At 43.9% G+C, this 26,960-nt stretch overlaps 1 protein-coding gene across 4 annotated transcripts in view; it reads right to left on the reverse strand.

Annotated features, from left to right (window-relative positions):
* Positions 1 to 16,867: 16,867 nt before the first annotated feature.
* Positions 16,868 to 26,960, reverse strand: part of rbfox3a (RNA binding fox-1 homolog 3a) — a 242,842-nt gene continuing 232,749 nt past the window's right edge. For all 4 annotated transcript variants that reach the window (XM_028407838.1, XM_028407842.1, XM_028407841.1 and 1 more), the window contains 5 exons: positions 26,273 to 26,405; positions 25,668 to 25,707; positions 25,509 to 25,573; positions 18,566 to 18,644; positions 16,868 to 16,953 (listed from right to left, as the gene is read on the reverse strand). In XM_028407838.1, the coding sequence (XP_028263639.1) occupies positions 16,909 to 16,953; positions 18,566 to 18,644; positions 25,509 to 25,573; positions 25,668 to 25,707; positions 26,273 to 26,405 (362 nt within the window). In that variant the 3' untranslated portion in view covers positions 16,868 to 16,908. The remainder of the gene's footprint in view (positions 16,954 to 18,565; positions 18,645 to 25,508; positions 25,574 to 25,667; positions 25,708 to 26,272; positions 26,406 to 26,960) is intronic.

Here is a 26,960-nt window from a genome sequence, read left to right on the forward strand (position 1 = left end):
AGAGCACAGGACTGTGGAGGCGCTGCCATCTGCCCAGATGCTTTGCTTTCAGTCCCACACAAGCCCTGCTCATCAGTGCAACCTGACCCCACCTCTCCCAGCGCTGCTCCCGGCACTCGCACACCAGTAGTTAAAGCGGCGGCGGTGGCGGCAGTGGCGGTGGCAGCGGTGGCAGCAGCACTGGCTGGATGGTGGTAATTAATGGATTTACACATTGAGCTCTTGTCAAACACATGCCAAGGGCAGGGAGCTATCCCAGCACTACAGAGCGATTAACTTCTCACACACACACACACACACACACTGGTGGATACAGCTCCAGAGTCCCTCTCTGATATAAAAACCTGCCTGCACACACAGGTTATTACCTAAGGGCTCCTTACTGAAGCACTGAAATGAGTATAAAGGGACTGTTGTGTGTATTTGTGAGATAGGATCATTTTTTTCCACCAGCAGACACAGCTGTGATAAAGTGTACTGAACAGAAAAACAGGCTGTTATTACCGGTACAGATACAAATGCAGACATACACACATACATATCAACAGCAGTGAATGGAGCTAACACGGTATTTGAATTTATATATATATATATTTTTATATAAAGTGCCTCTTGGTATCAATTACCTATCTGTATCTATAGTTTCAATGCTCTTATTTTGAAAGAACGATTAAATAAAATAGGAAACAAGATAAAAATCATAAATCGTGCAACTGAACTACTTTATGTATATGTTTTGTGTAATATAAATATATAGCTTGTCTCATAAACAAACCAGGAAGACATAAATATGTGAAATATTTTCAGACTTTTGGATGATATATTGACGATTTCAAGTTAAGAGTGACAGGTATAGATTTGCAGGAAGAGTTTTTTTTACAATTGTCCAAGTCTCTTCTCCACTGTCCCTTGCCTAAAATGTCTCTGGCCATTTGTTTCATTCAGGGAGAGAGAGAGAGAGAAATAGAGAGAGGAAGAGGATGAGAGAGGTGGAAATAAAAGTCTGCTTACCAGAGATGGAGGAGGAGCAGACGAAGAGGGCAGAGGAAGTGGATAGTGTTGTAAACACAATCTGGCATCCCACTCCGATTGCATTCCTTCATTTTAAATACCTGCTGGCTGAGCTGCCCATCTGTCTTCAGGCCAGGTGTGTGTGTGTGTGTGTGTGTGAGTGAAAGTGACTGAGATAGATGACCAGTGGTAAATAAAGCTATTCCTCACAATCAACAGTGAGCAAGGCCACTGGCCACACAGCAGGAGAGTGTACACTGTGTGTGTGTGTGTGTGTGTGTGTGGGTGTGTGGGTGTGTGTGTGTATACTCACTCTCTTAGGCTGTAAAAATGGCTGTTCAATATGTGTGAGTGTACTGTATGGTGTGTGTTTTATAATCGTTTACAGTTACCTCACTCACTCACGACACACACACACACACACACACACACCTGGTTCATCCAAATACAGGCAAAGATGTGTTGCGATGTGGAAGAAGGAAGCTCACAATGTAAGCCAATAAAAATAAGATTTCACCTTGGATAGCCTTGGTTACACTCAGCAGGGCTACGGCTGTGTGATGAACCCTGATCCGTTGTCTGCAATTTTTGGTGTCTCTCTCACTACAGACACGTCCAAGGCAGCTAAGCACGGCCTGGCATTCACCTCCCTGTTGGCCTTTCTACACTGTGGGATTTTAGCGATCTTATAAGACCACTGCATGACACACTACACGACGGAATCTAATAAACCTTGGTACGACGTCAATTTGATGCGTGCAGACTGTACGGTGTGGGGTGACAGGTCGTAGCAGCTGTCACACTGTGAGTCAGTCGTCCTAAATTTCTGACACCGCTAGAATTTTATCTCAGCTTGTCTTTGGTGCGATGTAAGACCACCGATTTAGAACCACGACCAAAGATATCTCCACGATTCTCCTACGATGCTCGCCTTTTGTCTGTGACAGCCCAAAATTGCACATTATAAACCAGGCATTACTCAATTGGAAGCTTACGTGCCCCCCGTCTTATACCCGCCGGGTCAAAGAGGTTCTCCAAAATCTCATGCTTGAGAAACTCAGGTTCTCTCTGAAGGGGTCTACAAAGGCATTCCATAACACATGGGACCCCCTCTTGCAGCTCATTTACTCAACAGTTGACTTCTTTCTTTATGCTGTTATTATTTTAGATTTTTTTGTTTGACCCGTTTGTTGGATCACCCGCCTACTTGTGTATTGACCCTCCCTTGTTTTGTTGGTTATGTGTGTATAGGTGGGTTCTGTGTGATGGGGTGGGCATAATTAGGGCCAAGAAGCATGGGCAATCTTGGGCCCTGAGTTCCTGACATACTGTTGTAACATCTCTGTACTTCTGGATTCATATGTCGGGTATGTCTGTTCTATTTGAAAAACTCTTCTTAATAATAAAAGTTCACCAACATAAAAGAATATTTCACTAAAAAGAAATAATCTCTTGTCCCAGCTCCTCCTGGCGGGCCCATGTCAAACATGATTTCCATTGATTGTGACTATAAGCTGAAGGTACACACACACACACACACACCTCTGCCAGCTGGAGCCGCCTCACCTGAACCTGGACTGACAGGAAATCGTAGCATGTCGGCAGAGGTCAACAGTAAATTGTCAGTAATTCCTCGCACTAATTGCCTGAAGCTCACTAAAGAACACATTCAGCAGTTATTGTCATTCAATTATAACCAATTATGAATAAATGATGGTGCAAACAGAGCTGGCTTCACTTCATCCTTTCCTCTGTGTGCAAAAGGGAAATTGGACACGGTGGGAGCTCCAACGGTCTGAGGACAAACATCAGCCTGCACCCCCCCCCTCAGAGTATAAAGTGGGCAAAGAGGGATTTAAATCCGTAACTGCAGCTTGAACATGGGAGCAGCATGGTGGACATGACTGATGGCACACTGTGTGTGTGTGTGTGTGTGTGGAATCTCTTAATAACGACACCAGAAGACGGCTGACACGTCTCCTCTGCCTCTGAAGAGACTATTTTAGTGGGGATTTATTTTGTGGAATGAATTACTCAGTATAATTAAAAACCCTAATCTCTTTTTTCCCCCACAACAAAACAATTTTGTTCAAACCCAGAGAAGCAATTCAAAATTAATTTATCGCACCACTGAATAGTATTAATACTTTGCCAGCCCCCCCCCCCCCAACCCCCTTTACTCACTCGCCCACCCTCACACCAACCCCCCCCCCCCCCCCCCCTCTCTCGCCAACCCCAGCCAACAATCTACACCGTACATCTCTGACACGGCGAGACGATCGGCTGCACAGTGTAACATGGGATGTTCCCCGTGTAATCATCAGGAGCGGAACAATACACAGAGGATGGTGGGTATGAGCTCTAATAGACTGTCCTGTGGGGGAAGCAACAAGGAAGATCAGAGCGGTGACAGCACGTGCAGCCAGGGTGTGCACACGTTCACGGGCTCACACTGAAGTCACATGTGCAGCAGGTTCAAACCAAGCAACGACCTTCGGGGCTCAAAGTGGAAGCCCATGCGGAAGTGTTAGAACTTGTAGTTCACGCTGCAACCACTGGGGGCTGGCTCCAAAAGCGAGTCATTTCCCATAGACTCCCATGTTAAAATGGCCGACTTCACAGCAGAAAAAAACACGTTTACAGCCTGGTACAAAAAACCACTCTGGTCTCAGATGATAGGTTCTCTTCTAGTGTCGATTGTACGGGGGATTAATTTTTTCACAACTCACTTGTTTCAATTATATTCAGACTTAAAGTTACGCCTAATTATGGGCGTTGCCGCTTGAGCGACAGACAGTTGACGTATCACAGAGCGAGTTTCCTGCTTCCACGATCGCCCGCCCCCCCTAAACTCCGCTTGTGCTCCCCCTTTATGTCCATATTTGGAGTTTTGGCGGACGTGACGCTGCCAACATGGCGGCAGTCAGAGCGTCCTGGAGCCTCCCACCGGAAGCTCTGTCCATAGTTTTTACTGTCAATGGTTCAAACACCAAAAAACTGAGACCATGAAGGGAAGTGAAAACATTGATTATCTGGTTATCGGGGCGCCCTGTCAGGCAGAAAGGAGCAGCTGAGAAGAAGCGAGAGACTCTGAGAAGGACCAGACTGTGATGAGTCCAGCTCAGGATCTCTGTGAGCAGAACATGTAACATACAACTATCAGGTTGATGCCAGTTTCTAGAATCTGCCCTTGAGTTTTTTTTTTTTAACTCTTAACCCTTTAATGCGTTTGTCCACAAAGACCACTTAAGCCCCACAGAGACAGAGAAAGTTATTGTCTTGGACAGGGGCGACAGTGGGAGTTGTTTAGTACACAATGGAAGCTGATGACAAAGTGCTGCAGAGGAGGATCAATGTTGTGTCTATGTGTCTCTGTAGTGTGTGTGTGTTGCTGTGATGGAAAGGGAGCAGGACGAATGTGAGGTGGGAACAGGGGATCAATGATGCATTTGTTTTGTTTAGGTAAATGATTGTGGTGGAGACACACAACAGTACTCTGTCTTGTGTCCCTAAAGAGATGGAAGACAAATGACTATCAATGTCCCATCACCCCCACCCCCCCCCTTCTTCCTCTGGACCGGGTTAGCATGGTGGTGTGCTGGCTTTGAGCCAGGTGGTGGCACTCGGCACTGACTCAGGCTGCTCTGAACATTACACCTGCACCTGGAGGTCAAATCGCCTGCGAGCTGAAGATCCTGCAATGGCTCACTGAAGTTACACTTTCACTGTAAAATGATGTGTATGACGTTAAGACTACATTCACATTATGAGCCACGTTAATCAATTCAGATTTTTTTACGGATCACATCTGCGTCAGATATATATTCTATATATATATATATATATAAGTGTCTCAATGACTGCACAACACGATTCTATCTTTGCCGACTGTACAAAAGTGGGGCCAAAAAACATCTTGATTGTAGGGGCTGCCATGTTGGAAACAAGAAGCCATCTTGAAACCAGAGTTCCATCTACCCAGCAGTGAAAGGACTTCCTCTTTTTTTTGGCCAACATTAATGAAATACAAATATAAATATCAATATAAAAATGTATTTGAGGAGTACCTTTAGCTTTTAGTTGGGTCTGTGTTCCATCCACTAACACGGAGGACATGTTTTCAGGAGCTGTAATGGCGTCAATGAAGTGACTGAAGTCTGATTTCAAAGTTAGGATTGGTGATCAGATTTGTGTCCATACACACCTGAAACACCTGAACATCAGCATCAACATCATCTGACCTGAGTAGCTTCAGCCTGATCTGACCTGTCTACCAGGCACGGCCATCTTTCTAAAGAGACGCTGAGGCTGACCCAGGACTCTCCGGCTGACCTGGGAGTAGATGGTGGATGGTTGGAATGATGTGCCCCCTCCTAACACACATTCAGGATCCTTGTCCTATAGACTCCAAAGACAATATCAGTGAAGAACGTACTGTAACAGTGTCACAGGTGAATACATGCAGCATACAGAGGCTGCACTTCACTCTCATTAGTCAGGAAGAAAAAACAGAATTTCACTGTGAAGTCCGACTGCACCGTGCACCCACTAGAAGGAGCTATTTATCTATATATCATGGAGGATGCACCCCATACACACTAACCCTAACTAACCCACTCTCAGAGCCACAAAACCTCCATCTAACAACAGAAAAAGTCTTTTAATGGTATAATAATCGCACATTAACGGCATGACTACTGAGGAAAGAAATGTTTATTAATAATAATAATCATGGTAGTAATAACTGTAATAATAACTGTGATAATAATGTACCAATACTGTAATAAATAGTATTGTTCCTTTGAAGCACATTGGGAGCATACAGAAATGAAAACCAGGAAAAAGAATCCAAAACATCCAAACCGGGTACGGTACAGGTGCTGAACAGCTGTAATATATATATATATGTGTGTGTGTGTGTGTGTGTGTGAGAGAGTGTGTGTATGTAATGCATATATATATATATATATATATATATATATATATATATATATATATATATATATATGTATATATACTGCATAGCCTTGTTGATTAGGCCCAACCTGATCCTGATGCAATCCAATACACCAGCACTGGCACAGACCTACAGTTTGTTGTCGCTGGCTATATTGAAACGTATTTAACTGCAGTGGTGTATTGTGTTGCATCTGCCTTTCACAGGTGGACCGAATAAACCGGCCACATAAACAGTATATATATATATATATATATATATATATATATATATATATATATATATATATATATATACTGTTTTTCCTTTGCACAGGTTGAGTGAAGCCACAGTCACACATGAAGAGTCTCTTTGTTGTTCTAATATACAGGAATACAAGGTTCTGCTATCGACACAGAGAATGGGAGGATCTATACATAAAGAGTACAAAAAAAGCACACTGAAGCCTCGAACAGAGAAAACAGACAGAAAAGTACAAACAGAATGGAAGGAAACTTTTTTTTCATCTTTCTATTTTACTCACTAGTAGTCACCATTCAAACCTTTGTGCTTTGGGGATCTGCATAGGACAGGGAGGCTGTTTGGGGGAGTGACGGATGCATAAAGGCCACAGTATACTTACAGCAGACACTTCAGCTCAGGTTCGGAAGGTCTGCTCACACACTCTTAGGCATTGATGATGTAAATGTTCAGGTCGTTGTGCCGAGTGAGTTCTGCTTAACTTTTTATGCTTGGTGCATAGTCACGTTTGTGCTGATATCATGTTTATCATGTCATTGTGTGCGTGATCTTTGACAATAGAAATTAAAATCTTTAAAAACCAAGATGATGAAAATAGACAGACACGTGTAAATCAGCTTCGATGTATATGGTGGTCGATATCGGATGATTTAGGAGCGGTGTCACCACATATTTAGGCTACAAATACACTTCTTATTGGACATATTGTTACAAATTTGGAGGCCCAAAACCAAACATATGATCGTATTGCCCAGTGTCATCTGATCATGGGACCAATACAGCTGCAAAAGTCCACATTAAGACGAGGTATGTCAAGGACTCTGGTGGTGCAGGCAGCCTCAGGGGTCTGGGGAGTTCGCACTAAAGTTTCTGTGTCAGTCGTGGTTGGGGTTTGGCATTAAAATCTCCTGGTTAGGGTTGGGTATTAAAAAAACGCACATTCATTAGATTAAACACATTTTACCGGAGGATCGTTCTCTTCTGTGGTCGCCACTTTTGTCTACCATGGCGCCATGCATGTTTTATTTGTTATTTGTTTAATTTGTTAAATATTGACCTCATGCTCTTCCTGGTGAGGGACTGGAGGGATGTTTGTGCCAGTATGACTTTTTTTTTAAGGTGATGTGTTCCCTCAACGGCAGGACCTGGATCAGCCTGAAACAGGACAGGGCCTAAGTTTAGCAGAGGGTGCTGCACTCACCAGTGAGCCGACAATGCTGCGAAACTACTTTGTGAAAGGCTAATAAACCAAAAAAGTAATATTGATGGACTGTTATCGGCCTTAAACGTCAATGATGAGGAAAGATTTTGTATTGTTTCGTCCTTTCCTTTGAGCAAACTGTGTCTCTGCAACAAGTATACTGTGGACCTTTAGGGTGGAGGTCAGCGGGTTACCAGGGGAGGTAGGTGTGGTTTTGGCTTATGGGTCGTAGTTGGGCTCTAGCTGGGCTACACTAAAGGGGCGGGTGGACGAGGTCTGGTTGCCAGGAGGTTTCAGGAAATAGTAGCTGCGTTAGGGCTTTGCATCTGAGGTATACACAAGATAAAGAAATGGGAAAAGTTTTGCAGAAAACCCACAGAGGTTTTGGTAGGAAGCGCAAGGATTTTTCAAATATTTGTTGTACTGTGGAACAGGTGAAAGGGTTTTTGCTATTTATTGGACCTAAAGACGGGGTTTTCTGAATGGACCAGGGAAGGTAAAAGAAGGACATGCTTGCTTGGAGAGAAGGGATTCTCGGGGTTACAGTAATCAGCCAGAGGGATTTCCAGAGCTAGAACGGAAGCTGCTTCACACCTTTAGTTAATCTCTCCAACCAGAAATGGATGGACAGCATTTACAGTACATGTAAACAGGACGAAAGTCTTTAAAAGAACGCAAAAGGAACACGGCAGAGATCAGAGGGGAACCGGATCCCTGCTAAGATTGACATCGTTTGTTTTTCAGTAGGTTTTTTTTTTATTATTGTCCATAAAGTCCCAGTCCACTTTTATGTCTGTCTTCATGTCTTATGCAGTCCATCTCAGCTGCCACATCCCAGTGGGCTGTCTCAGAGGAACAGCTCAGCAGAGGCTTTTTTTTACAGTCAGTCGGCTGGACACAACTCGCACATGCTCAGTTAGTCTTTGAAGTGGAGACATTCATCGATAGAACAGTCCGTCAAGTGTGTGAACCTTCCCCGCTGTGGCACATGCACTTTGAATGACTGAGAGAGAGAGATGCAGCAACGTGGGAGGTAACTCAGAACATCACTGTCTGACCGGGAGGCTCAAGAAGACGAGGACCAAACAGAGGGCATGGACGGACACTTTCCGTCACTACTGAGCAAACACACTCTGCTGTACAGGCGCTGGACAAAATAAAACATCATGGATGAATGAACGGCAGCCATGAAGGCACCGTCCAAACAGGATCAATTAAGATGTTCACTGACATGTTTGACATACAGTGGAGAAAAAATGAGACGTGACTTCTTCTTCTGACAATTTTCTTAGAATTACGTTTTTTCCCTCACATTTCTGACTTTCTCAGAATTGTAAGATTAAAGAGGGAATACAAAAAATTAGGATTTTTTTTTATTCTTATTCAAAATTCTAAAGAATCCTGACTTTAACCGACTGGTGACTGACTTTAATTCAGACCGTAATCTCAGGATTCTGACTGTAATCTCAGGATTTGGACTGTAATCTCAGGATTCTGACTGTTATCTCAGGATTTGGACTGTAATCTCAGGATTCAGGCTGTAATCTCAGGATTCTGACTGTAATCTCAGGATTCTGACTGTAATCTCATTTTTTCTTTGAAGAATTTGTAAAGGAATCTTTTTATTCCCCTCAGATTTAGTCAGATTAAGGAATAGACTGACTGGACGTTAACTGACCTCTCTTCAAACTGACCCATCCCTTTAATCTGTTCATGGTTGTTGATGTCTCATTTGATGATCTGGCCCTGGTACTGATGGATTATGACAGTGCAGTTACCACATTTGAATCCAGCTGATACTCAGATTACATAATACCCCCCCCCCCCCCATGCCCCCTTTTTTCTCCTCATTTTTCTGCCTCCCGACACTGAAACTCAAAGGAGAAAGACAGGGAGGAAGGAATACCTGTAAGAAACATCTCTCCCCCCCTCGTCCCTGTCTTTCTCTCACAGAGGACACGTCGCTGTCCGTCTCAACAACAGCCTAGCTGATAGAACTTCGGACTGATCCTGTAATCATCACCCTCTCCTGACTCTCCCGCTGGCCGCAGGGCACCGGTGTTCCCTCTAAAAGCTTCCCTCACCTTTGTTTTTTTTTTGTGTTTCATTATCTTTTCTTTTTCTTCGTTACAGTCTGTCTGGGTCAGCAGAGGAAGAAGAAAGTCCAGCATATTAATCAGAAACATTTTGCTATATCATTTACACATGTATACAATTTACAGAGTACTGTCATGTTTTTTTTTAAGTATATATAAAACAACATCGTCTACCTAAAAAGTTTTTTTTTTGTTTTGTTTTTGTTTTTTTTTAAAGTTACATTCAGTAGCTGAACTGAGGTGGAAAGAAAAAAAACAAATGAAACAACAGAATAAAACATCACACGAGTAGAAACCTCATCATCATACGTCGACAGTGCATCAAATCCTGCATGAAAATCAAAGGCAAACGTATGTCCAAGAGTTGCAAATCACAAATAGATATATCTATATTCATATATAAATGTTTTTCTTCTCACTGGTAATACAATTAATACAACATTAGTAAATGGCTACAATTGACTCTCCGACCATGCCTGACAGCATGTTATTAGTACAATGTTTAAATATAGAAGGATGTCACTAAAGTTCCATATAAATAGAAAGGTTTAAACAGACTCTTAGTAAAACTTTGTTTGCTTGTGATTCTTTTTTTTTTCTCAAATTGGTCTCCCTTCCCTTCCCTTCCCTTCCCTCTCCTCTCCCGCTACCCCACCCGACCCCACCCCGCCCCTCCGCCATCCTCTCAGTGGAAGCTGGAGGCCATGTTCAAGGATGGATGGGAGAGTCTCCCGTCCCCTCACACACCGCTCGCTCCTACACAACGTTACAAAAGCAGGTTACTACACAGCACAGCCACCTCAAGCCACAACACTGCAACAACATGTTTTGGTAGTGATGTCAGAGGGTGGGTGGGTGGGTGTTTGGGTGGGTGGGTTGCAGCCGGGGCCTCCGTCAGACCTCACATAATCACGTTTGTATTTACTCACATGTTTACTCTGGACCGCTGCAGTCCCTTAGTGGAAGACCGGCTCAAAAAGCTTTATCTGAAGACCTGTGACATGTCCAGCTACCCCACCCACCCACTCTCCCACACACACACACACACACACACACACGGGCACACATCGAGTCCTCCCGCCTCCTCCAGCAGAGGTAAGGGGGGCGTCGGTGACACTGCAGGGGTGAGTCGGGTGAGTGGGGAAGCCGTCATCTCCTCACCTCCCCTCCCTCCCTCCGCTAAACGTCACAAACACGACATTCTCCCCATGTTTTTTTTTCCTTACTATGTTACACACATATAAGATATAATATGTATATACATACATTAGTGTTTGCTCTTTTTGGAAATCATAAACTTAAAAAAGTTTACAAAAATAAAATGTTTTATAGTGACCTCTCCAATTGGTCTCTTCTCCACTCACAGCAAGGCTTGTCTTTCAGGGGTCAGCTCTCCTCCTCTTCCTCCTCCTCCTCCTACTCCTCTTCCTCCCCCTCCCTCCCCCAGACTACAGGCTCAATGGTTCAGGCTGCGGCCTCACAAAGTAGGCCCAGAAACATGCTCCGTCCGTCCCTTCAGATCCTCGTCAGTCTCGATGGAAGGGCTCCTTTACAAATCTGCTCTTTTTGTTTTAAGTTGATCTTTTTTTTAGTCTCCTTCTGTGTCCGCGATGTTCTTCTCTTTTTTTGTTTTTGTTTAGCAGATGTCCATCTGTACTCATCCCTCTAGTCTTTTATTTACTATAAGAAAGAAAACAAACACGTCAGTGTACAGAAGCATACATTTAGGTTTTTTTATAAATGGTTTTGTATCTTAATGACAAGACAACTGCTGCGGAACCAGTTTTCAGGAATAATAATTTACAGTAAGCAGTAGAGATTATATATAATAAATATATATGGATTATATACATTTTAAAAACTGTTCAAACAAAAGCAGTGTGTACACATTTAACCCTAACAAAGCATCTGAAATGTATTTTATAAAAATTAAAAAAAGAAGTCCAAAATTCCACATAAGTAAGTACAAGTTCTAAACAAACAAACAAACAAACAAACAAACAAACAAAATCTATATTACAAGGAATAGGAATAAAAATGGCAGCCGGCTTCCTCCTACGGTGTTCCATTTGTGCCAAAAATCTACCACCGTTTCCAATGAACACAGAAGAAAACAAAATATGTGTTCATGTTTCTGTGTGAGGCCACAAACGTTTTCAATTGTTCAATGTTGACATAATTTTGACACCAATTGAACCCTATATTTTTCATTCGACTGATTTTTTCATCACTGAATGGAAAAATCTTACGAACGGTAGCATGTGTCATTGATGCTAATGTCCAGTTGTTATAGTTTTGTACAATATTACAAATATAATTGGTGTCTTCCACCTCTCTGGACCCACACAGTAGCATCATAATCACAGTTTATGTGAAGCATCCATCAGTTATTTTTGTACTTTTTTTGTTTTACAGGGATCATTGAAACACAGAAATATAACTTTAAATTCAACTTTTCTATCCTTGAAAAACTCATTTCAGTCAGGTGAGAGTGTTGGAGGCATAACAAGAGAAAATGTGCACAGATTGATCTTTTCCTGTACAACACAGTCAGGTAGAGAGCTGCAAAGCACATTACAACAGGAAGAAGCACAGAGGACGTGAAGGACGGACTGAGGCTGGACGTGTCCTCAGAGGCTCTCACATTCTGGAAGATGGAGGAAGTGAGTGTGTTAGTTTAGGCTGGATCTTCAGATGCACAACAGGACTGAAGGTAATTCCAGCGTTGCTTTGCAGTTGCTCGGTCCGGCTCATCTTGGGAGACAGACAGACAGCAGCTCCACCAATCAGAGCCAATAAGGGCGTCCTCTTGTCTCGGTGAAAGAGGCTCAGTTTTACAACAGGGGCTCTGCACAGCTGGGAAAAGTGGGAAGGAGTGGAGAGCAGCTGGGGCTGAGCTGTGAACACATGCCCGACCTCCCACCAGCCCGCCCTCCTCCACTCCACCATGACACCACCAGTGGACTTTTGTATGGTAAAAGGACTCGTGTGTTTTTCTCAGGGGTCTTGGTTCTGTTAGCTTGCGGCTAACGCAAACTGCTCCGTACATAACTGTGAGCAAATGATGCAGACTGCAGTTCACTTAATGGCCACAGGTGTCACTATTAACTAGGATTTACTTATTACATTTAGAGTCTTCAACGTACAATAAATGAATGAAAAATAAATCAGTGGTGCTGCAAGAAAAGTGGAAACACCTCGAACAGAACCTGGACTGACGCCGCCATGTGTGCGCATCAAGGAAACTTAACACTGACAAAAGAAAAGACACCACACGCTGCACAGGTTGAAACTTCACACAACACGTTTACATCCGTTTTCATCTGAAACATTTATCTCCAAAAAAATTCCACTGACATGTAACCAAATAACTTCAACACAAGAAAGAGAGAGAGCACACATTTTATGCCAAACAGAAAAGCTGCTCAGAACATTGCTCTGATGAAACATTTGTCGCCTTTTACTCGACTCCTCTGCGGCTGCTTTGATAGCAGCAGCTTGTTCTGTTCAGAGGTTTGTCACCCACAATCCCACAGAGGAGGTTTTTTTTTTTACTGAGGACCCAGTAGAAAGCTGCTGTTGATGCCCCACAATGATGATGTAAACCAAAAAAATGTTAAACACAGACTGTTTGTCTTTTTTTTTTGGTGGTCAAATATCCGAATTCATATTTAGCATCAAAAACACGTAAGCCAGTAAGGTAGGGACGTTTGTGAACATTAGCTGCCAAATCTGTCAGGAAAAATGTGTCGTGACAAAAAAAGAGACATTTTGTGATTACTGCGACAGTATTGGAACAATATGGGTTCACAGCAGGTTGAAAAAGAAAGCTAAGAAAATGGTGGAGGAGCTTCGTATATCAAAACAATGTAAACAGAGCCAAGATGTCTTTTTTATGCCCCGTTCACACTGGAGAAAGTCAATCCAGCTAGAGTAGGATTGAATCCAGACAGCGTTTAAGCTGGATACCTTCAGATCACACAATCCAGCTTAACCCGGCTTGTTTGTTGCCCTCCAAACCACTAGGTGGCGCCTCCTAATATACAGAGTCCGTTCAGGCCGCAGTAGGAATGCGTGTGTGCATGCATCGTGTTTTTTTTTTCCTGTGTCGCTCGTTCTTTAATTTTTCTCAGTTCAAAAAGCAGTTGTTTAAATACGGATTTTGTACGCGACTCGGACACTGTCCCCGTGCACCGGAAGTATCACGTCGCTAGCAGGATTCGCTAGCAGCATTTGTGTTCAGACCTGAGCCAGATGTAAGCCAATCTGGCTAGATCCACCTCCGAGAGGGTCTATCCAGATACGGCCCGATCCCGCTCTAGCCGGATTGATTTCCACAGTGTGAACGGGGTCTGAATGTCTAACCCTAAACAAGTGGCTTTGTTGGCTCCTACAGAGCTGACTGACTGAAGATACGTTAACGTCTTCAAATTGTCTAACTTTATTATTTTGTCATATAAAATGTTGTCCAACCCTTAAACACTGATACACACACACAGTCATGTAAAACAGTAATGGAAGCGGTGGTGACATTTGGACAACATTTCATCCTCCTCACATGACTGTACCTCTATAAAAAGAAGAGTTTTTTCTTATGATATATTTATATATTCTTTATCTGTAATATAAGAACCTATTGTTAATATCACTCTAAACAACAGACTAGTAAACACTAAGCTAGTACACTTCTTTCTATGTTACACAAATACTGGAAAATGACATCACACGAGACAAAGACAGATTAAAAACTGTAAAGTGCATGGAGGAGCTGAGATAAAACACAAATACCAGCTGTTTATTTACACTGATGGATATGAAAAGAAGCAGATACCCCATCACACCTGAAAGGACGTCTATTGAACACATGAGCATGTTGTGTTTGCATATCTGTACCATGTGTAGAGAGGAGGCGGAGAATCATCTGTATTTACTGTAACAATAAGGCTTTATCTGCATTAGGAAGACAGCACGACACACCGACAGCAGTGACAGCGTGTGAGTGTGTGTGTGTGTGATTCCAGTCCGCTTGGTATATCTTCAAATGAGATCAGTGCTTATTGACTGAACTCTCTTATCTCTAATCTGCGGGGTAAATTGCCTCGGTCGGTGCCTCTCTTTGCACCCCCACCCCTTCGTCTTTATGATCAGACACACAGGGGTGGCAGAGATAGCTGTTTACTGGTGGAACATGTGAGTGTGTGTATGTCTGAGCATGTGGAGGAAGGTCTGATTAAGAAACGAGTATTTCCTTCTTTTACCTGACTTCTAATAAGATGCTCTTTCTTGTCGGTGAAGGGAAGCTTTCCCAAATTGTTGTCTGTTTCTATCCTGTTTCCTCAGAGGGGAGTCAGATGCCTGCAGGCGGAGAGGAATCAATACCGAGCTACACCAGGGTTTTCTCCCTGGATCTACACCTGTCTCCATTTCAGCCAAATTATAACAAAATACCAAAAAAAAAAACATGATCCAATGAAACTCCAGCAGCAGATCACTTACAATGCTACAATAACAAACATAAAGTTGTACTCATGTATGAAATAAAGTTGGTCATGGCTTCAGAAGCCTTCTGTTTGCCTCAAGTGAAGCGATTTGCCAGCTGGCTGATTCAGTTTAGCAAAACCAGTAAGAGAAGCAACTTTAAACCAGCCATGGTCACCTCCTCCTCCTCCTATTTCTTGTCCAGATTATTGGCTAACTTTGGGGGTTTGTGGACTGATCTTCACCGAAAGGAGCTGGATTACAAGGCAAGGAGAAACTTGAGGAAAAGCCTTTGTCCAACCATCAATCAACTGAACCACTGGAAACAGGAGTGGACCACCAAGTATCCATGAGACGTATGCAGCTAGCTGACCACAGAGCACACACACGAGTGGACATCATACACCTGGAGGAGCTTTAGGCAGGATTACACCAAACAAAGTCCAAGGTCTGCCAACAGACTGCCGGCCAGGATGGTGTGGAACCGAGCACCAAGGTTTGAACCTCACTAACTCGTATAGATCTGGAAGTCCACAACCTATGTTCCCTGAGAGGGCAAAAACGAGGTGCATCAGTATGGGGATTGTGTCCATGCAAGGCCAACATATGGAGTTTCTGTCAACATGGCGGTCAAGGCCAGCGACACAGCTGCAGGCTCCAAGGCCCTGCCGGCCCCAGAGACTGTAAAAGATGCTGCACAGTCTCAGGCCCTGCGGCACCTCAGTGAACCTTCAGGCAGTGTGGGGCCTCAGGGAACATTGGTTATGGCTGTGACCTCAGTAAAACATCTGTATGGGGATGGCCCTGGAGAGTTATGGTTCTCAACTAGCTGAAGGCTTCTGCACCCCTTCATGGGTTTACAGCAGTTCACCATGGAACATAAGAAGCATCCTTCTACTGTGAAGAAGGCGCACTGGAAACCAAATGAACCTTCACCAGGTTAGCAACACCGAACATCTTCAGAAACTTTCTTCTAGCCTATGACCACTAACATCAGCCTCTTACTCTGAAACCTCCACTGTCACTGATCCCTTGGGGTTCTACCTCTAATGGATGCTTGAGCTCATTGGAAAAGTGGCAGACAGAGCTCTGAAGACAGGGCATCGACTGGGGTGTAGAGGGAGGCTTTGCTAGCATAGCTTGCTCCAAGCAGCCGGTCAAGTCCCAGAAATCATCATTCATTTGTTACATTTATGTTGCAGTGGGTTCCTTGTCCACTGAGCTAACAGGTCGGCTACTGTGACTGCAGCTGTGTGCAGGTGTAGATCATGACTGTGGTATTATTGCTCCTCGTGTACTGAACATGTGATGCGTTGATGTGGAAGTGTGTGTTTTTGTCGTCCTTCAGCAGTAATGGGATACCTCCTGCCTGATGATCAATAAGCTTTGCTGCCTGCATCACTCATAGCACATCACTTCCTGGTAGCCATTTTGATGCAGATTCATCTCCTCGGCGCTCCGACTGTTTTGATGAAACTCAGTTACTGCAGTTAGCAGCTCAATTAAAGTTTTTTTTACTTCATAAATCATTTTTTGTTAACGCAAATGGGTGAAAAGACAAATTTCAGCAATAACGGAAGGGAGATTAGATTAGGATTAAAATCAGCACGGAGGCCAGAGGAGCTGAGCTGCACACTTTAAAGTCCATCAAACTTTTTTTTTTTTCCAATTTCACTGTAAATACATTCAACACACGGTAACAAAATGATCCTTTTTCCAAATAACACATCAATATATGACAATGTGTACACAACATGTAAATGAGGAACTCGGTTGGTTTTCATGGTCACGTTTGCCACCTGGAGGTCTTTTGTTTTTTTACAAGAGTGTTTATAGTGATTTCATTGGTTGTTGAGGCTTTTTTTAAATAATCTGTTTGTGGGGGTGGGGGTGGGGGAGGAAAAGGGGGCGTGTCTCCCTCTGTTCTAGTAGGGAGTGAAGCGACTGCACCCTCCTCTGTAAAGGCTAGCCTGCAACATCAAAGATGAAAAAACTCCGATCAGTATTTTTTGTAATAATAAAATCAACTTCTCTCTTTCCTCCAAACAAACGCTCCTCCCTTCCTGCAGCCGACTCTTTCACAGGTTTTTTTTTTTTTTTAAATCATTCTGTGTGTGAGGTTTAAGGTGAAATAGTGACTGAATGTGCATGAAATCATTGTGGTTTCCTCTGCTGTGAAGTCAGCAAAGCGACCCGGTACCGGGCGGGGCAGCTGGTGACGTCGCTGTCTGCAGCGGACATTTTTTTTTTTTTGTGGACTACAAACAAAATGACGCTGAATACAAACTTCGACAGGTAGAGATGACCAAAGCCGGCAGAAATGGACGCAACAAATTACAATTTGTGTGTTTACCTCCACCCACTTAGTGTAAAGCTGCCCCAGTTTGTCATCATTCTTTTCTTTGAGCTAAGAAAGTGCAGTGCATTCTGGGTGTTGGAGTCTTTTTTCTGGGAACCAAAGCTCCTGTTTTTAGCACTCATTTATTCACAAAAATAATGGCCGCAATGAAAGATGGCTAATAGCTTTGTTAGCTACCCATGTTATTCTGGATGTGACAAAGAGCGCCTCACTTTGGTTTTGTCTGGGGCTGCAGCTAAGACTGTGAGTCATGACAGAGCCTGAGATTAACTGAGATTAACTGAGATTGTGGAATAAGAATTTAGAGGGAGGAGTTTTGATTACATTTGGGAGGACAGGGAGGAGTAATTTGGAGAAAAGAGAGAAGAAACTGTAGAGCAATAAGGATGAAAACACAGGCCACTGTTTTAATTAAGTAAATGAAGAGGAAAAAATGGTCGTAATTAATGAAGGCTTTTAGCTAGCAGCTGCACTAAGGGGCAAAGAGAGGAAGAGGAGGAGGAGGAGGAAGAGGAGGAGGAGGGGTGTTTGGGGGCCATGTTGGGGTGGGGGGGTGGTGGGCTTCATCACCACAAACACACAAAGTGGCTCCAGCTGCAGCCGCTGAGCTGCCGCTGCCTCCTCGTCTTCTTCTCTCTCTGTTTCTGCTTTAATCTCCTGCTGCACATCCAAACATGCACTGGATGGTCGTCCATCTTTGGAGGAACCCCCCCCCCCCCCCCCACACACCTCGAACCAAAAAACTAATTGTGCTTTGTGTTTCTCCTCCCCGTCTGATGGGGTGCTCTGGAAAGATTTGTATTTTTTTCATCTTTGATGTTAGCTGCAAAGCTAGCTAAAAACAAACATTAACCATTCGACTAGCTCCCCGTGCTAAATTTGAAGACTGTTTCCTGTAGGGAGGAACACTCAGTCTCAACTGGATTTCAAGCAAGTAGCTGCAGGCCAATGAAATTGAATGGGGAGTGTGAGAATAAAGCAAAGTCCCTTTTTCATTTACTGAAGTGGCAAAGATTCACATTAAACATCAGGCTGGACGCCTCAGAGTGAATCATCACTCAGAGGAACAAAGGGGAAATCTTACCTATTAAAAGATGTCAACACACCGCTCGACGTGAATTATTCATTTAACCCTTTAGTCATTTCTATGATGTATTTAAACGTCCGTGTGTCCAGGTGTCGCTGTTCAGACTGTACAACATTCAAACAGGAAGCAGACTCACCATGGTGCCCACGCTGTACGTGGCTGCAGGACCGATCGTGTGGTGATAGGGGTCTGCTGTTGCATAGACTCTTCCATAACTGTCAAAGAGAACACAGACAGAGACCGTATTTAATGTGTTAACTTCAGACAATACAGTTAATAAGATTCCCAGACAGACTCCAGGCCTCAGAAACAATCAGTGGGCAACACTGTTCGGGCCATCGTTGTGTCTTTTACTGCCCGTTTGGTTCTTTTAGTTCAGTTTTTTTGGTTATGTTTGTCGTCTTTAGGACATTTTGTGTCTCTTCTCAGTCTTTTTTGGTTGTTTTATGTCTCCTTTTAGTTGTTTCTCATCGTTGTGTGTCTCTTATTGCCTGTTTGTTCATGTTTTGGTCATTTGTTTGGTTAATTTCTGTCCCTGTATGTTCATTTCTAATGATTCAGCATCTCTTTAGTGTATTTTAGGTCATTGTTATGTCTGCTTTTAGTTTATTCGAAGTCGTTTTTGGTTGTTTTATGTCTCCTTTATTGTCGTTTTAGATCACTGTGTGTCTTTTACTGCCCGTTTGGTTCTTTTAGTTCAGTTTTTTTGGTTATGTTTGTCTTCTTCAGGACATTTTGTGTCTCTTCTCAGTCATTTTTGGTTGTTTTATGTCTCCTTTTAGTTGTTTCTCATCATTGTATGTCTCTCTTACTGCCTGTTTGTTTATGTTTTGTCCCTTTATGTTCATTTTTATTGATTCAGCATCTCTTTAGTGTACTTTAAGTCATTTTATGTCTGTTTTTAAGTCATTTTTGGTTGTTTTATGTCTCCTTTTTTGTTGTGTCTTTTATTGGCCATTTGGTTATTTTAGGTCTTCTTTTGTGTCTCTTTTTGGTCACTTTTGCTAGTTTAGTATTTTACCACAGTTTAGTTTTAGACCATGTTTATTTTGCATCTTTTTTGGTCATTTTTAATAATTTAGTGTCTCGTCTGTTTTTAGGTTACTTCTCGTCTCTTTCCATTTTTGTTTTTTTATGTCTTTTTTTTATTTGTTTTGAGCTCATGGTTTGTGTCGTTAGGTTGTGCTTGATGGTGTCTCTATTCACTCTGAAAGAAAGCAGAGCTTCAGTCAGAGGACTGGAAGGATGCGTCTCCTGCACTCTCTACATGCAGCAGTGGACTCTCAGTGCCACAGTTTGACTTATTCCCCAAACATAAAACTATATGGATTCTTTGAAGAGTACAAGTCAAATGGAAATACTGCTAATTGTTTCTCCACGACTCCAACGACCAGACGTAAATCCCGACCATGTAAAAGCGTTGATTGAATTTTTGATAACAGACAGACAGAGAGAGCGTCGACCAACCGCAGTGTGCATGTGACACGTGAGGCCCTGGGTCGTCGATTTTAACTGACGTCCGGGAGATCTATAATCATTTCCCTCCTTCTCACTCAGTGGGATGAAAATGTAATCGATGCCGGCCTGTAAATGTTTCCTGTAAAGGTGAGAGTGTGCGTGATTGCAATGATTTGTTTCAGCTGTTTCAATTTATGAGGAAAAGGGGACGAGTGTTTTATCTTCTGGATGATGGGGAAAGAATGTGATAAAAATAATGTTGGCCAGAGAGGAAAAAAAAAAAAAGGAGCGAGCGATAAGGAGAGGAGTGATAAGAGGAGCCGGAGGCTGCAGGGAAATATGATGATGAGAAAAATGAGAAAAATGATCTTTTAGTGTGCAGAAATGGAGACAACAGAGGGAGGTGTAAAATATAAAAGTAACATTTTTGACGGTGTCCCCGTCTTCCTCCTCCTCCTCCTCCTCCTCCTCCTCTCATGGCTGCCCTCTCTCTCTGTATCTGTGTCTGTCTGCCTCCTGAGGCTTATTCCCAGTCTTTTCACCAGCACTGGATTGGAACTAATCCCCTCCCTCAACTCCCTTCTTCTCCTTTTCTCATCCCACCCCTCTCCCTCTTTTTTTTTCTTTCTGCGATGCCACCAGACCACTTTATTTATATTCCTCTCTTCCTGTCTTGTTTGTTTATTCTCCTCTAAAAGTAAAGGGGAAGCCAGCGGAGGTCTGGAGGCTAAAGATAAGAGACTGCGCAGGTTCACTACTACTACGTGTTACAGTGTATGTACAGAGGCAGGAGGAGGAGGAGGAGGAGGAGGAGGAGGAGGGGGAGGAGGAGGAGGAGGAAGAGGTGGAGGAGGAGGTGGAAGAGGATGAGGAGGAGGTGGAGGAGGAGGTGGAAGAGGATGAGGAGGAGGTGGAGGAGGAGGTGGAGGGGGAGGAGGAGGAGGAGGAAGAGGTGGAGGAGGAGGTGGAAGAGGATGAGGAGGAGGTGGAGGAGGAGGTGGAAGAGGATGAGGAGGAGGTGGAGGAGGAAGAGGAGGAGGAGGAAGAGGTGGAGGAGGAGGTGGAAGAGGATGAGGAGGAGGTGGAGGAGGAGGTGGAAGAGGATGAGGAGGAGGTGGAGGAGGAAGAGGAGGAGGAGGAGGTGGAGGAGGAAGAGGAGGAGGAGGATGAGGAGGAGGTGGAGGAGGAAGAGGAGGACGGCTTCATGAAGTGAGTGATGATTTTAATGACTGATTAACTCATAAAGAAAGAAACATTTAAGATTTTGCATAATTTAGTCTGTTACGTAAATGTCCTACTGAGCCAAAGGACTTTAGTCGGACTATATATTTATATATAAAATGAATAATTGTCTGTCAAACTTCAAAATGACTTTTATGTATGGCATTAATATTATGTCTAATATTGTCCCCCTGTGGACTCCACAGACCTGCCTTGAAGTCCTGTAAAGTGTGAGGATCAGACCTGTCAGTCCAGCACGTCCCCATCAGATCTGAACGTCCATGTGATGTCAAACAATTCGCCCATGCTGGCTCTGGCGTGTCCACGGCAGTGGACAGGGGTCAGCATGGACGCCCCGGCTGCTCTGTGTGTTCTGACACCTTTCTGTCAGAACCAGCAGCGACTTTTTCAGCGTTTGTTGGATCTTCACTCCCTGCATGCATCCACGAGCCTCACTAGCTTCACCTCTCCTTTATCCTTGGACCACCTTTGACGGGTCCTGACCCCTGCAGACCAGGAGCACCCACACAGAGCTGCACATGCTTGATGCACAAGTTGCTCAAATCCTTCAGCTGCACATTTTTTCTGCTTCTAACATCAAGTTTTGAGGACTCGCTGCCTGGTATGTCCCACCAGGATCTGTGGCTTCTAATCAGGTTCTCATGTGGGTTCAACAATCAGCCTGTTGGACTCTCACTCCTACCTGGCTGCCACCTCAAGGCACAACAGTACGCAGAGGTGCAGTCACTCTGAAGAAAGCTACAACACACTGAGTCTGTGTAAGACCTCTCTTATCCCACAGTAAATAAGATTCCTCCTCCCCCCCTCGTCTGGTGCTCCGTCTCCACCTCAGCGCCGCGGCTTCGCTTTAAATCAGGAGCGCTTAAAAAATACAATGAGAGAGAGTCACGGTATGGAGTGAGGAGAGGAGGAGGAGGAGGGAGAGGAGAGACAGAAAGGGAATGAAATAAGTGCTGTGGAGAGGCGGCCATGCCCCCTCACCTGCTCCGCTCTCCTCCTCTGTTCTGTTAATAAGTCTCCTGAACATGCCGCTCGCTCCTCGCTGCTGATAAATCTTACATTATCACAGGTCTACAGGCTCCTGCTGTGGCTGTTTCTTATCAGACTTGACATGCTCAATCTCCCTAAGATTAGCTCCCAAAGCACCTTCACACACACACACATTTTGCCATAAACACATTTCACGTTTGATCTGGAGGCATCACCAACAGACTGAAGGATCCCACAGGGATCCAACACGGCACAAGAGCCTGGAGGTTAGTGGACTGGAGGTGAGGGGGCCGGATCCACCTGCTCCTTCTGTGTTTTATATCCTGTACCAGTAAGATTTGCAGAAAATAAAAAGTTTGACCGAAAGATTTGAAAGTTTGAGTGAATTTTATTGATGGAATAAAAAAGTGCTGTGTGTGCTTGTTATGGTTCCAAAGTTTGAAACAGAGCCAAACAGAGTGAACTGCAGACCGTCTGATGAGGACCATGTAGGGACGTCCGAGTCCAAATCATTTGATTTTGAGTATCTGCCGATACCGAGTCCCGATCCGATACTTTTAGGGTCTCTACAAAGGCAAATAGCAAATCACTTGTTGCAGTCATTTGTGCAATCCTGCACCTTTGCACCATATAAATGATACTGCGATGACTTTGCCTGTTATTGCAAGCAAAACGTGTGTGTGTGTGTGTCGAGCGCTTCGCACTGACTGTTCATCGCTGTTGCATCCACTGTGGCTTTCCACATGTGCGTTGCATTGCCGCGGACTTTAAATGCTTCAGCCTTCCCAAGCTACGACATTTCACACACGCAGCGGCTCATCGAGGTCTCAAACCCAGGACCTCTCGCCCCAAAGTCCACTGTCATACCCCTACACTATGAGACACAGAGCCACCCTGCACAGAAGGTGTTAACTCTGACAGCCCTAATAAATATATATCCGAGTCCTGATCGGGAGGTAACGTCCAATTCCGATCAAGTCTGAAATCACGTAATCGGGCCTGATTTCCGATCACGTGATCGCATCGGGACATCCCTAGGATCATGTCCCCTGAAGGACCGCTGGCTTCACTGTCCTCATTAAAACTACTTGGTTAGGTATCCTCAGCCCTGGTGTCAATGAAAGAAATACATAGTTAGGGCCCGAGCACCGAATGGTGCAAGAGCCCTATTGAAACCCTTAGGATTATTATTTTTCCTTCCCCCCCTTAGATCGCATTTTTGGAGGCCTTAACATGCCCAAAAACTCACCAAACTTGGTAGAAAAATTCATTCGCCCGAAAAATTTTGAAATTTGCTGACTTTTGAAATGCACATATAAAAATGGCTCTATAGCGCCCCCAACGCATAGCCCCTCTGGTCGGTTTGACACAGGATTATGAAAATTGGCACACATATGTATCACCTCAAGACGCACAAAAAAGTCTCTTGGACCCCCCCTCCAAACCCAACAGGAAGTCCGCCATTTGAAGGTTTGTGGCCATTTTTGGCGATGTGTGACCCTGCTGCCAAACTTTTCACGCCTCGCATACTTCATCGGATTGAGCTGAAATTCGCCGTGTCCACTCAGGACACCATAGGGAATAGACGCATTCCAAAACTCTTACAAAAGTCTGACGGTGTGGCCGGGGCGTGGCCTCAAAGTTTGACCATTTCTGAGGACACAGAAAGTCTCTATAACTTCTTCGTTTTCTGTCCGATCTGTACGAAATGTCACATGCATGATCAGAGTCTGACCCTAAACACATCTATACAACAATATTGAGGCTTTGACAGAGCGCCACCTACTGGCTACACAAAATGTTGTGTTTTCATAGGTTTATCTGCCTGCCCCTGTGGCCTGTTTTGAGTAGGGTCATGAAAATTGGCACACGTGTGTATCACCCCAAGATGCACAAAAAAGTCTCCTGGACCCCCCCTCCAAACCCAACAGGAAGTCCGCCATTTTGAAATTTCTGTTAATTTTTGGCGATTTGTGACCCTGCTGCAAAACTTTTCACGCCTCGCATACTTCATCCAATCAAGCTGAAAATCACTGTGTCCACTCAGGACACCATAGGGAATAGACGCATTCCAAAACTCTTACAAAAGTCTTACGGTGTGGTGGGGGCGTGGCCTCAAAGTAGACCATTCGCCATTACAAATGAACTCCCTGTATTTTTTGCCCTAACGCGTAGCACCTCTGGCCAGTTTGACACAGGATCATGAAAATTAGCACACATGTGTATCACCCCAAGACGCACAAAAAAGTCTCTTGGACCCCCCCTCCAAACCCAACAGGAAGTCCGCCATTTTGACTTTAGTGGCCATTTTTTGCCTATTTGTGACCCTGCTTCAAAACTTTTCACGCCTCACATACTTCATACAATTGAGCTGAAAATCACTGTGTCCACTCAGGACACCATAGGGAATAGACGCATTCCAAAACTCTTTCAAAAGTATTACCGTGTGGTGGGGGCGTGGCCTCAAATTTGACCATTCGCCATTACAAAGGAACTTGCTCTATTCTATGTAGTACTACCCATATACTTCATGCAATGTGGACAAAATCTTACAGTACTGCTATGGACCCGAGTCTGAACAGATATATATGCTAATAGGATGATACGGTCATAGCGCCACCTACTGGTAGCAGGAAAGTTTGGTTGTAAACATGTGTTTGTTGTACATCTCTGCAAATGTGAGGAAAAGAGAGCATAGGACAGGAGAGTATAGGAGACAAGAGCATAGGAGAGAAGACAGCAATAGCCCCGCGGATCGCAAGGTGCGCGAGGGCCCGCAATGCTGCTTGCAGCTTTAATTTATTCTATTATTACAGGTCAGGTGAAATATTTGAAGCTATTTTGTGTTTGAATGAATTATCGTTCATAAAAAGCCTGAAATGTCGTCTTCTTCTTAGCTGTAAGACTTGTTTGAGTTTGAAGGCTTCCAGGGCCGAACAGCTGAATTTAAAGTTTAATTTTACTGAATTTCATCGATTAAAACTTTTTTTTAAAGTATAGTTTTTTTTACTTTTTTACCAAAGTTTGAAAGAGTCCCGAACATAAGAGAGAAAATGAGCTGCAGAGTTGTAGCTGTATTTATGGATGCTCTGAAGAAGCATGTTTTGAAAGCGATGTCGCCTGAGGGCCTGAAGATCACGGCCACTCAGCATCGGTTTTTCAGTTTTGCTCCTGATGTGCAAACATTTCAAAGATTTTTATGAATCTTTTAATTATATTATATGTGGTTGTCCTCCCAAACGCAGCTTATTTTATTTTCAGTACAGATAAAGCCAGTGTGAAATACATTTTTCAGTTTTTACCAGCAGGGTTTTCATGTAATAAAGTGTGCTTTGACTTCTTGTAGTAACACAGAATACATTACAGTTTGATTATGACCCATGACATACCTGTCACTGTACGCAGCTGCGGCGGTACCAGCTGGCTGAGCGTATCTGTAGGCTGTGTAACCTCCCTGTGGAGACACAGCAGGGTTTAATATCAGCTCTCATTAAGATTTCCTCAATAACATTAACAGCAACTTTTTCTCTTTACATTTTCACACTTACGTATATTTCTGCTCCATAAAAGCCGTCCTGGTAGACCACGCTGTCGACAGAGGATATGAAATATTAGCTTTAAATGTCACATGTTGCTGAGGTGGAAATGAGCGAAGGGGGCGCCGTGGGCCCGGATGTTGACGTTATAACTTATTCAGTGGTTCCATTTGGTCAGACTGCAGCTTTCCTCCATTATTCTTCCCTCAGCCTCTCCATCTGCATTTCTCTTGCTCTCCTCCCTTCTCTCTGAGACACCTACTTTCTCTCTCTCCCTCTCTCTCTCTCTCTCTCTCTCTCTCTCTTGAAGCAGGCTAATTGGAGTGTGCTGGGTGGGTCACAGCAGTCCATTCACAGCCGAATAAAGAATGACACGTTAGAAAAAAGAGAGACAAATTCGGCCATTCTGGAATCAAAGAGCAATTTTCCGCTCTATTAGAAGGTGGCCTTTTTGTTTTCTACACCCAATTCTTCTATTACAGTATGTGTGTGTGTGTGTGTGTGATGCATCTGAGCAACTGTGAATTAGATTTGTGCAGTAGCATGTTCTCAGTGTCATACAGTGTATATCAGATTATGAGCTGGATGTGTGTGTGTGTGTGTTAGCAGGCACTCACGCTCCGTAGGCAGGGATAGGCGGAGGAGGAGGTGCAGCACGGAATGTGTTGTAGACTGCGCGGCCCCTCCCTCTCAAATGGGCTCCTCTATAGGCGACGGTGGCTCCTGTGCTCGGGTATGGAAACCCTGTCACTGGAACAGGAAGAGAGAGGAGAGAGGCCATGTTAGAGCACTGAATCAGAAGAACATGGTCGCCATCTGACAAAGCTTAAGGATTTCAGGTGCGCATTTGCACAAGGTATTACGGTACGGATGCTCAGCGCAGCCAAAAAGGGGCAAAGAAAAAGTCCAGATTATATCTCAGCTTTGACAAAACATGACTCGGACCCAGCTGTAAACTGTGCCGGCCTGGACCATCTATCTGTATCAACTCCAGATAAACTGCATCATCTCTGCCTTCAGACACCTGCAGAACTCAGAGAGGCCTTGCATACGGACCTACTGTCTTCAACACACAGCTCAGAGGCAGAAATCCTCTGACTCCTCCTCCATCTTTTCCGCTCTGTTTCGAAACAGTCAGCATTAATATGCCACACACCAGCCACCACAGTCCAACAGTGATATATTCTGAGCAAAAGATCAATTTCCTGCAAGTTGGCCCAACCTTCCGTCTCTTTCTTAATATCAGACATCCATATATTTATCCCTCTGTGTGTGTGTGTGTGTGTCAGCAGATGTACTGTATAT

The sequence above is a fragment of the Parambassis ranga genome, chromosome 6 (genome assembly GCF_900634625.1).
Source record: "Parambassis ranga chromosome 6, fParRan2.1, whole genome shotgun sequence".
NCBI lineage: Eukaryota > Metazoa > Chordata > Actinopteri > Ambassidae > Parambassis > Parambassis ranga.